Source organism: Phasianus colchicus, chromosome 39 (genome assembly GCF_987193195.1).
Source record: "Phasianus colchicus chromosome 39, bPhaCol1.hap1.1, whole genome shotgun sequence".
NCBI classification, from domain to species: domain Eukaryota; kingdom Metazoa; phylum Chordata; class Aves; order Galliformes; family Phasianidae; genus Phasianus; species Phasianus colchicus.
In genome coordinates, this window is record NC_143474.1 from 1,101,396 (window position 1) to 1,113,735 (window position 12,340).

Consider the following 12,340-nt stretch of genomic DNA (forward strand, 5'->3'; position numbering starts at 1 on the left):
GTGATTTTGGGGGATGGAGGAATGGGGATTTGGGGTTTTTTGTGGGGATTTGGGGTGAAATTGGGAAAAATTGGGGTCTTGGGTGTCGAAAATCGGATGGGATTTGGGGTTGGATGGGGAAAATTGACAAAATTTGGGTGTTTTGGGTGAAAATTTGGATGGGATTTGGGGAGAAAAAGGGGAAATTGGTGATTTTGGGGGATGGAGGAATGGGGATTTGGGGTTTTTGGGGGGATTTGGGGTGAAATTGGGGAAAATTGGGTTTTGGGGTCGAAAATCGGATGGGATTTGGGGTTGGATGGGGAAAAATTGGCAAAATTTGGGTGTTTTGGGCTCAAAAATTGATTGGGATTTGGGGTGAAAAAGGTGAAACTGGTGATTTTGGGGGATGGAGGAATGGGGATTTGGGGTTTTTTGGGGGGGATTTGGGGTGAAATTGGGGAAAATTGGGGTTTTGGGGTCGAAAATCAGATGGGATTTGGGGTTGGATGCGGAAAAATTGGCTGAAATTTGGGTGTTTTGGGTGAAAATTTGGATGGGATTTGGGGTGAAAAAGGTGAAAATGGTGATTTTGGGGGATGGAGGAATGGGGATTTGGGGTTTTTGGGGGGGATTTGGGGTGAAATTGGGGAAAATTGGGTTTTGGGGTCGAAAATCAGATGGGATTTGGGGTTGGATGGGGAAAAATTGGCTGAAATTTGGGTGTTTTGGGGTGAAAATGTGGATGGGATTTGGGGAGAAAAAGGTGAAATTGGTGATTTTGGGGGATGGAGGAATGGGGATTTGGGGTTTTTTGGGGGGGATTTGGGGTGAAATTGGGGAAAATTGGGGTTTGGGGTCGAAAATTGGATGGGATTTGGGGTTGGATGGGGAAAAATTGGCAAAATTTGGGTGTTTTGGGCTCAAAAATTGATTGGGATTTGGGGTGAAAAAGGTGAAACTGGTGATTTTGGGGGATGGAGGAATGGGGATTTGGGGTTTTTTGGGGGGGATTTGGGGTGAAATTGGGGAAAATTGGGGTTTTGGGGTCGAAAATCAGATGGGATTTGGGGTTGGATGCGGAAAAATTGGCTGAAATTTGGGTGTTTTGGGTGAAAATTTGGATGGGATTTGGGGTGAAAAAGGTGAAAATGGTGATTTTGGGGGATGGAGGAATGGGGATTTGGGGTTTTTGGGGGGGATTTGGGGTGAAATTGGGGAAAATTGGGTTTTGGGGTCGAAAATCAGATGGGATTTGGGGTTGGATGGGGAAAAATTGGCTGAAATTTGGGTGTTTTGGGGTGAAAATGTGGATGGGATTTGGGGAGAAAAAGGTGAAATTGGTGATTTTGGGGGATGGAGGAATGGGGATTTGGGGTTTTTTGGGGGGGATTTGGGGTGAAATTGGGGAAAATTGGGGTTTGGGGTCGAAAATTGGATGGGATTTGGGGTTGGATGTGAAAAATTGGGCAAAATTTGGGTGTTTTCTGTCAAAATGTGGATGGGATTTGGGGAGAAAAAGGTGAAATTGGTGATTTTGGGGGATGGAGGAATGGGGATTTGGGGTTTTTTGGGAATTTGGGGTGAAATTGGGAAAATTGGGGTTTTGGGGTCGAAATTGGATGGGATTTGGGGTTGGATGGGGAAAATTGGGTAAAATTTGGTTGTTTTGGTGTCAAAAATTGGTTGGGATTTGGGGTGAAAAAGGTGAAATTGGTGATTTTGGGGGATGGAGGAATGGGGATTTGGGGTTTTTTAGGGGGATTTGGGGTGAAATTGGGAAAAATTGGGGTTTTGGGGTCGAAAATCGGATGGGATTTGGGGTTGGATAGGAAAAATTGGCTGAAATTTGTGTGTTTTGGGTGAAAATGTGGATGGGATTTGGGGTGAAAAAGGTGAAATTGGTGATTTTGGGGGATGGAGGAATGGGGATTTGGGGTTTTTGGGGGGGATTTGGGGTGAAATTGGGGAAAATTGGGGTTTTGGGGTCGAAAATTTGATGGGATTTGGGATGAGAAGGGGAAGAATTGGGCAAAATTTGGGCGTTTTGGGTGAAAATGTCGATGGGATTTGGGGTGAAAAAGGTGAAATTGGTGATTTTGGGGGATGGAGGAATGGGGATTTGGGGTTTTTGGGGGGGATTTGGGGAAAATTGGGGAAAATTGGGATTTTGGGGTCGAAAATTGGATGGGATTTGGGTTTTTTGGGGAAAAATTGGCTGAAATTTGAGTGTTTTGGGGCAAAAATTGGTTGGGATTTGGGAAAAAAAGGTGAAAATGGTGATTTTGGGGGATGGAGGAATGGGGATTTGGGGTTTTTGTGGGGGATTTGGGGTGAAATTGGGAAAAATTGGGGTTTTGGGGTCGAAATTGGATGGGATTTGGGGTTGGATGGGGAAAAATTGGGCGAAATTTGGGTGTTTTGGGGCAAAAATTGGTTGGGATTTGGGGTGAAAAAGGTGAAATTGGTGATTTTGGGGGATGGAGGAATGGGGATTTGGGGTTTTTGGGGGGATTTGGGGTGAAATTGGGAAAAATTGGGGTTTTGGGGTCGAAAATCAGATGGGATTTGGGATGGGAAGGGGAAAATTGGGGCAAAATTTGGATGTTTTGGGTGAAAATTTGGATGGGATTTGGGGAGAAAAAGCTGAAAGTGGTGATTTTGGGGGATGGAGGAATGGGGATTTGGGGTTTTTTGGGGGGATTTGGGGTGAAATTGGGAAAAATTGGGGATTTGGGGTCGAAAATTGGATGGGATTTGGGGTTGGATGGGAAAAATTGGCCGAAATTTGGGTGTTTTGGGGTCGAAAATTGGATGGGATTTGGGGAGAAAAAGGTGAAATTGGTGATTTTGGGGGATGGAGGAATGGGGATTTGGGGTTTTTGGGGGGATTTGGGTGAAATTGGGGAAAATTGGGGTTTTGGGGTCGAAAATTGGATGGGATTTGGGGTTGGATGGGAAAAATTGGCTGAAATTTGGGTGTTTTGTGTTAAAATGTGGATGGGATTTGGGGAGAAAAAGGTGAAATTGGTGATTTTGGGGGATGGAGGAATGGGGATTTGGGGTTTTTGGGGGGGATTTGGGGTGAAATTGGGAAAAATTGGGGTTTTGGGGTCGAAAATCAGATGGGATTTGGGATGGGAAAGAGAAAAATTGGCCAAAATTTGGGTTTTTTTGGGTGAAAATGTCGATGGGATTTGGGGTGAAAAAGGTGAAATTGGTGATTTTGGGGGATGGAGGAATGGGGATTTGGGGTTTTTTGGGGGGATTTGGGGAGAAATCGGGAAAAATTGGGGTTTTGGGGTCGAAAATCGGATGGGATTTGGGGTTGGATGGGGAAAATTGGCTGAAATTTGGTTGTTTTGGGTGAAAATTTGGATGGGATTTGGGGTGAAAAAGGTGAAATTGGTGATTTTGGGGGATGGAGGAATGGGGATTTGGGGTTTTTGGGGGGGATTTGGGGTGAAATTGGGGAAAATTGGGGTTTTGGGGTCGAAAATCAGATGGGATTTGGGGTTGGATGCGGAAAAATTGGCTGAAATTTGGGTGTTTTGGGTGAAAATTTGGATGGGATTTGGGGTGAAAAAGGTGAAATTGGTGATTTTGGGGGATGGAGGAATGGGGATTTGGGGTTTTTGGGGGGGATTTGGGGTGAAATTGGGGAAAATTGGGTTTTGGGGTCGAAAATCAGATGGGATTTGGGGTTGGATGGGGAAAATTGTCAAAATTTGGGTGTTTTGGGTGAAAATTTGGATGGGATTTGGGGAGAAAAAGGGGAAATTGGTGATTTGGGGGGATGGACGAATGGGGATTTGGGGTTTTTGGGGGGATTTGGGGTGAATTTGGGAAAAATTGGGGTTTTGGGGTCGAAAATCGGATGGGATTTGGGGTTGGAAGGGAAAAATTGGCCAAAATTTGGGTGTTTTGTGTCAAAATGTGGATGGGATTTGGGGAGAAAAAGGTGAAATTTGGTAAAATTTTGGAGTCGGGGGAAAACTGGCCAAAATTGGGGATTTGGGCCTCAAAACTGCGTGTGGATTTTGGGTAGAAATGGGGAAAAATCCCTAAAATTTGGTTTTTTTGGTCAACACGAGTTGACCTTCGAGGAAAAATTGTGATTTTCACCAAAAAGGAGCAAAATCACCCCAAAATTTCACCCTTTGTTGAATGGGTCGACCGTGAAGACTGGAAGGGAGAATTCAGCTCACCCCAATGACCCAAAATTGCCCTTTTTTGCCCCAAAATCACCTTTGACCACCACTTGAAGTGCAGAGCTGAGGTCGGGAGAAGATTGGCCAAAATTGGGGATTTCAGCCTCAAAAATTGGTTGGAATTTTGGGTAGAAATGGGGAAAAATCCCCCAAATTTGGGTTTTTTGGTCAACACGAGTTGACCTTCAAAGAAAAATTGCGATTTCCACCAAAAAGGAGCAAAATCACCCCAAAATTTCACCCTTTGCTCGATGGGTCGACCGTGAAGACTGGAAGGGAGAACTCAGCTCACCCCAATGACCCAAAATTGCCCTTTTTTGCCCCAAAATCACCTTTGACCACCACTTGAAGTGCAGAGCTGAGGTTGGGAGAAGATTGGCCAAAATTGGGGATTTGGGCCTCAAAAATTGGTTGGAATTTTAGGTCAAAATGGGGAAAAATCCCTAAAATTTGGGTTTTTTGGTCAACACGAGTTGACCTTGAAAGAAAAATTGCGATTTTCACCAAAAAGGAGCAAAATCACCCCAAAATTTCACCCTTTGCTCGATGGGGTGACCCCAAAGATTAACTATGACCCCAATGACCCAAAATTGCCCTTTTTTGCCCCAAAATCACCTTTGACCACCACTTGAAGTGCAGAGCTGAGGTTGGGAGAAGATTGGCCAAAATTGGGGATTTGGGCCTCAAAAATTGGTTGGAATTTTAGGTCAAAATGGGGAAAAATCCCTAAAATTTGGGTTTTTTGGTCAACACGAGTTGACCTTGAAAGAAAAATTGCGATTTTCACCAAAAAGGAGCAAAATCACCCCAAAATTTCACCCTTTGCTCGATGGGGTGACCCCAAAGATTAACTATGACCCCAATGACCCAAAATTGCCCTTTTTTGCCCCAAAATCACCTTTGACCACCACTTGAAGTGCAGAGCTGAGGTCGGGAGAAGATTGGCCAAAATTTGGGATTTGGGCCTCAAAAATTGGTTGGAATTTATGGTCGAAATGGGGAAAAATCCCCAAAATTTGGGTTTTTTTGGTCAACACGAGTTGACCTTCAAAGAAAAATTGCGATTTCCACCAAAAAGGAGCAAAATCACCCCAAAATTTCACCCTTTGCTCTACGGGTTGACCGTGAAGACTGGAAGGGAGAACTCAGCTCACCCCAATGACCCAAAATTGCCCTTTTTTGCCCCAAAATCACCTTTGACCACCACTCGAAGGGTAGAGCTGAGGTCGGGAGAAGATTAGCCAAAATTGGGGATTTGGGCCTCAAAACTGAGTGTGGATTTTGGGTAGAAATGGGGAAAAATCCCCCAAATTTGGGTTTTTTGGTCAACACGAGTTGACCTTGAAATCACGATCGCGATTTCCACCAAAAAGGAGAAAAATCACCCCAAAATTTCACCCTTTTATCTATGGGGAGACAGTGAAGACTGGAAGGGAGAACTCAGCTCACCCCAATGACCCAAAATTGCCCTTTTTTGCCCCAAAATCACCTTTGACCACCACTCGAAGGGCAGAGCTGAGGTTGGGAGAAGATTGGCCAAAATTGGGGATTTGGGCCTCGAAACTGAGTGTGGATTTTGGGTAGAAATGGGGAAAAATCCCCAAAATTTGGGTTTTTTGGTCAACACGAGTTGACCTTGAAATCACGATCGTGATTTCCACCAAAAAGGAGCAAAATCACCCCAAAATTTCACCCTTTGCTCGATGGGTCGACCGTGAAGACTGGAAGGGAGAACTCAGCTCACCCCAATGACCCAAAATTGCCCTTTTTTGCCCCAAAATCACCTTTGACCAGCACTTGAAGTGCAGAGCTGAGGTCGGGAGAAGATTGGCCAAAATTGGGGATTTGGGCCTCAAAACTGAGTGTGGATTTTGGGTAGAAATGGGGAAAAATCCCCAAAATTTGGGTTTTTTGGTCGACGTGAGTTGACCTTCAAAGAAAAATTGTGATTTTCACCAAAAAGGAGCAAAATCACCCCAAAATTTCACCCTTTGATCTATGGGGAGACAGTGAAGACTGGAAGGGAGAACTCAGCTCACCCCAATGACCCAAAATTGCCCTTTTTTGCCCCAAAATCACCTTTGACCACCACTTGAAGTGCAGAGCTGAGGTCGGAGCGGATCCATCGCTGCTCCATTTCCTCCTCGTAGGCGCATTCGTAGAGCCCAGTTTGGTTCAACCCAACTTCCTGCACCCGGAACCGGGCTGAATTGGGATCCGAATGGAGCCTCACCGCGGTGGTGTTGTCGTCCAACGGCTCTCCGTCGCGATAGAAGAGGAACCGTCGCGACGGGGAGGTGGCGTTGGCGGCGGTGGGAGCGGAGCAGAGGAGGAGGAGTGGGAATCCTTCGCTGATGGTGGGAGGGAAGGGGTCGGAATGGAGGGTGGGGGGAGGTGGGGGAGCTGGAAAGGGAAATTTGGGTGAAATCGGGGGGTTTGGACCCAAAATCTTGGGGGAAAGTTGGGAAAAATTGGGGGATTTGGGCTCGAAACGGGGTGGGAAGGGGAGAGATTGGAGGAAATTTGGGGTTTTGGGGGAGGGGAAGTGAGGTGGGATTTGGGGTGGGAATGGTTGAAGTTGATGATTTGGGGGTTTTGACTCAAAGGGTGGTTGGGGTTTGGGGTGGGAAGGGGAAAATTGGTCAAAATGTGGGGATTTGGGGTCAAAAATGGAGTGGGAAGGGGAAAATTGGCCAAAATGTGGGGATTTGGGGTCAAAAATGAGGTGGGAAGAGGAAAATTGGCCAAAATGTGGGGATTTGGGGTCAAAGGTTGGATGGGATTTGGGGTGAGGAGGGAAAAGTTGACAAAAGTCGATGGATTTGGGGTTTTGACCTCAAAATGTGGTCGGGGTTTGGGGTGGGAAGAGGAAAATTGGTTAAAATGTTGGGATTTGGGGTCAAAAATGAGGTGGGAAGGGGAAAATTGGTCAAAATTTGGGGTTTGGGGTCAAAGGTTGGATGAGATTTGGGGTGGGAAGGGGAAAATTGGCCAAAATGTTGGGATTTGGGGTCAAAAATGAGGTGGGAAGAGGAAAATTGGTCAAAATGTGGGGATTTGGGGTCAAAGGTTGGATGGGATTTGGGGTGGGAAGGGAAAAGTTGACCCAAAGTTGATGGATTTGGGGTTTTGACCTGAAAATGTGGTTGGGATTTTGGGTGGGAAGAGGAAAATCGGCCAAAATGTGGGGATTTGGGGTCAAAAATGAGGTGGGATTTGGGGTGGGAAGGGGAAAATCGGCCAAAATGTGGGGATTTGGGGTCAAAAATGAGGTGGGAAGGGGAAAATTGGTCAAAATGTGGGGATTTGGGGTCAAAGGTTGGATGGGATTTGGGGTGGGAAGGGAAAAGTTGACCCAAAGTCGATGGATTTGGGGTTTTGACCTCAAAATGTGGGTGGGATTTGGGGTGGGAAGAGGAAAATTGGCAAAAATGTGGGGATTTGGGGTCAAAAATGAGGTGGGAAGAGGAAAATTGGTCAAAATGTGGGGATTTGGGGTCAAAGGTTGATGGGATTTGGAGTGGGAAGAGGAAAATTGGCCAAAATGTGGGGATTTGGGGTCAAAAATGAGGTGGGATTTGGGGTGGGAAGGGAAAAGTTGACCCAAATTCGATGGATTTGGGGTTTTGACCTCAAAATGTGGTGGGATTTGGGGTGGGAAGAGGAAAATTGGTCAAAATTTGGGGATTTGGGGTCAAAAATGAGGTGGGAAGAGGAAAATTGGTCAAAATGTGGGGATTTGGGGTCAAAGGTTGGATGGGATTTGGGGTGGGAAGGGAAAAGTTGACCCAAAGTTGATGGATTTGGGGTTTTGACCTCAAAATGTGGTTGAGATTTGTGGTGGGAAGGGGAAAATTGGCCAAAATGTGGGGATTTGGGGTCAAAGGTTGGATGGGATTTGGGGTGGGAAGGGGAAAATTGGCCAAAATTTGGGGATTTGGGGCCCAAAAAGGGTGGGATGGATGTCAGGTAGGATTTGGGGTCATTTTTTGGCTGGAATTGAGTCCAAATCCCACAATTTCAGCACCATCCCCACCCCACCCCAAAAATGGCCCCCAAATCCCAATTTTCCACCCAAAATCCCCCCATTTTTCCCTCATTTCCCCCCCGAAACCCCCAATATTCCCCCATATCCCACATTTTTCCCCCATATCCCCCCCCAAACTCACATTTTCCCCCCACATCCCCCATTTTTTTCCCACATTCCCCCCCCAAACCCCCATTTTGGGTCTCATTCCCCCCCTAAAACCCCCCAATTTCCCCACACATCCCCCATTTTTTCCCTCATATCCTCCCCTAAACCCCAATTTTCCCCCCCAATTCCCCCATTTCCTCTCCCAACCCCCCAATTTTCCCCCATATCCCCCATTTTTCCCTCATTTTCCCCCCCCAACCCCCCAATTACCCCCACATCCCCCATTTTTTCCCCCATTTCCCCCCCCAAACTCCCATTTTCCCCCCATTTTAACCCCCATTTTCCCCCCATATCCCCCATTTTTCCCCCCATTTTCCCCCCCCAACCCCCAATTTTCCCCCACATCCCCCAATTTTCCCCCATATCCCCCATTTTTTGCCTCATTTCCCCCCCAAAACCCCCATTTCCCCCCCACATCCCCCATTTTTTCCCCCATTTCCCCCCCCAAACCCCCAAACCCCCAATTTCCCCCCATTATCCCCCATTTTTCCCCCATATCCCCCCGTTTTCCCCCATTTCCCCCCCCAAACCCCCAATTTCCCCCCACATCCCCCATTTTTTCCCTCATATCCCCCCCAAACCCAACTTATCCCCCCAAAACCCCCGATTTTCCCCAAATATCCCCCATTTTTTCCCCCATTTTCCCCCCCAACCCCCAATTTTTCACCACATCCCCCATTTTTGCCCCCATTTTCCCCCCCCAAACCCCCATTTTTCCCCCACATCCCCCATTTTTACCCCCATTTCCCCCCCCAACCCCCCAATTTCCCCCCATATCCCCCATTTTTCCCGCATTTCCCCCCCCCCAACCCCCAATTTTCCCCATATCCCCCATTTTTCCCTCATTTTCCCCCCCTAAACCCCTCTTATCCCCCCCCAACCCCCCAATTCCCCCCCCAACCTCCCAATTTCCCCCCACATCCCCCATTTTTTCCCCCATTTCCCCCCCCAAACCCCCAATTTTCCTCCATATCCCCCATTTTTCCCCTTATTTCCCCCCCTAAACCCCCCTTATCCCCCCCCAAACCCCCCAATTCCCCCCCAAACCCCCAATTTCCCCCCACATCCCCCATTTTTTCCCCCATATCCCCCCTAAACCCCCCTATCCCCCCCCAAGCCCCCCCAAACCCCCATTTTCCCCCCATATCCCCCATTTTTTCCCTCATATCCCCCCCCAAACCCCCATTTCCCCCCCAAACCCCCAATTTCCCCCCACATCCCCCATTTTTTCCCCCATTTCCCCCCCTCAACCCCCCCTTATGCCCCCCAAGCCCCCAATTTCCCCCCACATCCCCCATTTTTCCCCCCATTTCCCCCCCAACCCCCCCAATCTTCCCCCATATCCCCCATTTTTTCCCCCATTTCCACCCCCAAACCCCCATTTTTTCCCTCACATCCCCCCTAAACCCCCCTTATCCCCCCCCAAACTCCCCATTTCCCCCCAAAACCCCCCATTTTCCCCCATATCCCCCATTTTTTCCCCCATTACCCCCCCCAAACCCCCATTTCCCCCCCACATCCAACCATTTTTCCCCCATTCCCCCCCCCCAACCCCCCAATATTACCCCCTCATCCCCCTCATCCCCCATTTTTCCCCCCATTTCCCCCCCCAAACTCCCATTTACCCCCCATTTTAACCCCCATTTTCCCCCCACATCCCCCATTTTTTCCCCCATTTCCCCCCCCAAACCCCCATTTTCCCCCCACATCCCCCATTTTTTCCCTCATATCCCCCCCCAAACCCCCATATCCCCCCTTTTTTCCCCCATTTTCACCCATATCCCCCATTTTTTCCCCATTTCACCCCCTCAACCCCCCCTTATCCCCCCCAAACCCCCAATCTTCCCCCATATCCCCCATTTTTTCCCTCATTTACCCCCCCAAACCCCCAATTTACCCCCACATCCCCCATTTTTTCCCCCATTTCCCCCCCCCAAACCTCCCAATATTACCCCCCAAACCCCCCATTTCCCCCCCCAACCTCCCAATTTCCCCCCACATCCCCCATTTTTTCCCCCATTTCCCCCCCCAAACCCCCATTTTCCCCCCATATCCCCCCTTTTTTCCCCCATTTTCACCCATATCCCCCATTTTTTCCCCCATTTCCCCCCCCATTTTCCCCCCAATTTTCCCCCACATCCCCCATTTTTCCCTCATTTTCCCCCCCCAACCCCCCAATTACCCCCACATCCCCCATTTTTTCCCCCATTTCCCCCCCCAAACTCCCATTTTCCCCCCATTTTAACCCCCATTTTCCCCCCATATCCCCCATTTTTCCCCCCATTTCCCCCCCCAACCCCCCATTTTCCCCCCCCAACCCCCAATTTTCCCCCACATCCCCCAATTTTCCCCCATATCCCCCATTTTTTGCCTCATTTCCCCCCCAAAACCCCCATTTCCCCCCCACATCCCCCATTTTTTCCCCCATTTCCCCCCCAAACCCCCAAACCCCCAATTTCCCCCCATTATCCCCCATTTTTCCCCCATATCCCCCCGTTTTCCCCCATTTCCCCCCCCAAACCCCCAATTTCCCCCCACATCCCCCATTTTTTCCCTCATATCCCCCCCAAACCCAACTTATCCCCCCAAAACCCCCGATTTTCCCCAAATATCCCCCATTTTTTCCCCCATTTTCCCCCACATCCCCCATTTTTCCACCATATCCCCCATTTTTTCCCCCATTTCCCCCCCCAAACCCCCATTTTCCCCCCATATCCCCCATCTTTCCCCCCATTTCACCCCCTCAACCCCCCCTTATCCCCCCCAAACCCCCAATTTTCCCCCACATCCCCCATTTTTCCCCCATATCCCCCACTTTTTCCCCCATTTCCCCCCACATACCCCATTTTTCCCCCCATTTCCCCCCCAACCCCCCAATTTTCCCCCAATATCCCCTATTTTTTCCCTCATATCCACCCCCAAACCCCCAATTTTCCCCATATCCCCCATTTTTCCCTCATTTTCCCCCCCTAAACCCCTCTTATCCCCCCCCCAACCCCCCAATTCCCCCCCCAAACCCCCATTTTCCCCCATGTTCCCTATTATTTTCCCTCATCCCCCCCCCAAAACCCCTATTTTCCCCCCACAACCCCCATTTTTCCCCCCATTTCCCCCCCCAACCCCCCAATTTTCCCCCACATCCCCCATTTTTTCCCCCATATCCCCCCTAAACCCCCTATCCCCCCCCAAACCCCCCCAAACCCCCATTTTCTCCCCATTTTCCCCCATTTTTCCCCCATTCCCCCCCCAAACCCCCCATTTCCTCCCCCAACCCCCCAATTTTCCCCCATATCCCCCATTTTTTCCGCCATTTCGCCCCCCAAACCCCCATTTCCCCCCACATCCCCCATTTTTTCCCCCATTTCCCCCCCCAAACCCCCAATTTTCCCCCACATCCCCCATTTTTCCCCCATTTCCCCCCCCAACCCCCCATATCCCCCCTTTTTTCCCCCATTTTCACCCATATCCCCCATTTTTTCCCTCAATCCCCCCCCAAACCCCCCTAACCCCCCCCCAAACCCCCAATTTTCCCCCATATCCCCCATTTATCCCCCATTTCCCCCCCTAAACCCCCCTAACCCCCCCCAACCCCACAATTTTCCCCCACATCCCCCATTTTTCCCCCATTTCCTCCCCAATCCCCCAATTTTCCCCCACATCCCCCATTTTTCCCCTCATTTCCCCCCCGAACCCCCCATTTCCCCCCCAAACCCCCATTTTCCCCCATGTTCCCTATTATTTTCCCTCATTTCCCCCCCCAAACCCCCATTTTCCCCCCACAACCCCCATTTTTCCCCCATTTCCCCCCGTAAACCCCCCATTTCCCCCCCCAACCCCCCAATTTTCCCCATATCCCCCATTTTTCCCTCATTTTCCCCCCCTAAACCCCTCTTATCCCCCCCCCAACCCCCCAATTCCCCCCCCAACCCCCCAATTTTCCCCCACATCCCCCATT

At 49.3% G+C, this 12,340-nt stretch overlaps 1 protein-coding gene across 3 annotated transcripts in view; it reads right to left on the reverse strand.

Moving 5' to 3' along the window:
- LOC149913297 (uncharacterized) overlaps positions 1 to 12,340 on the reverse strand; it is a 47,204-nt gene that overhangs the window by 14,616 nt on the left and 20,248 nt on the right. For 2 of the 3 annotated variants that reach the window (XM_090130080.1, XM_090130079.1), the window contains exon 5: positions 6,270 to 6,593. In XM_090130080.1, coding sequence (XP_089986206.1) covers positions 6,270 to 6,593 — 324 coding nt within the window. Of the gene's footprint in view, positions 1 to 6,269; positions 6,594 to 12,340 lie in introns of those variants that run through there. The other variant, XM_090130081.1, reaches the window with a different exon arrangement.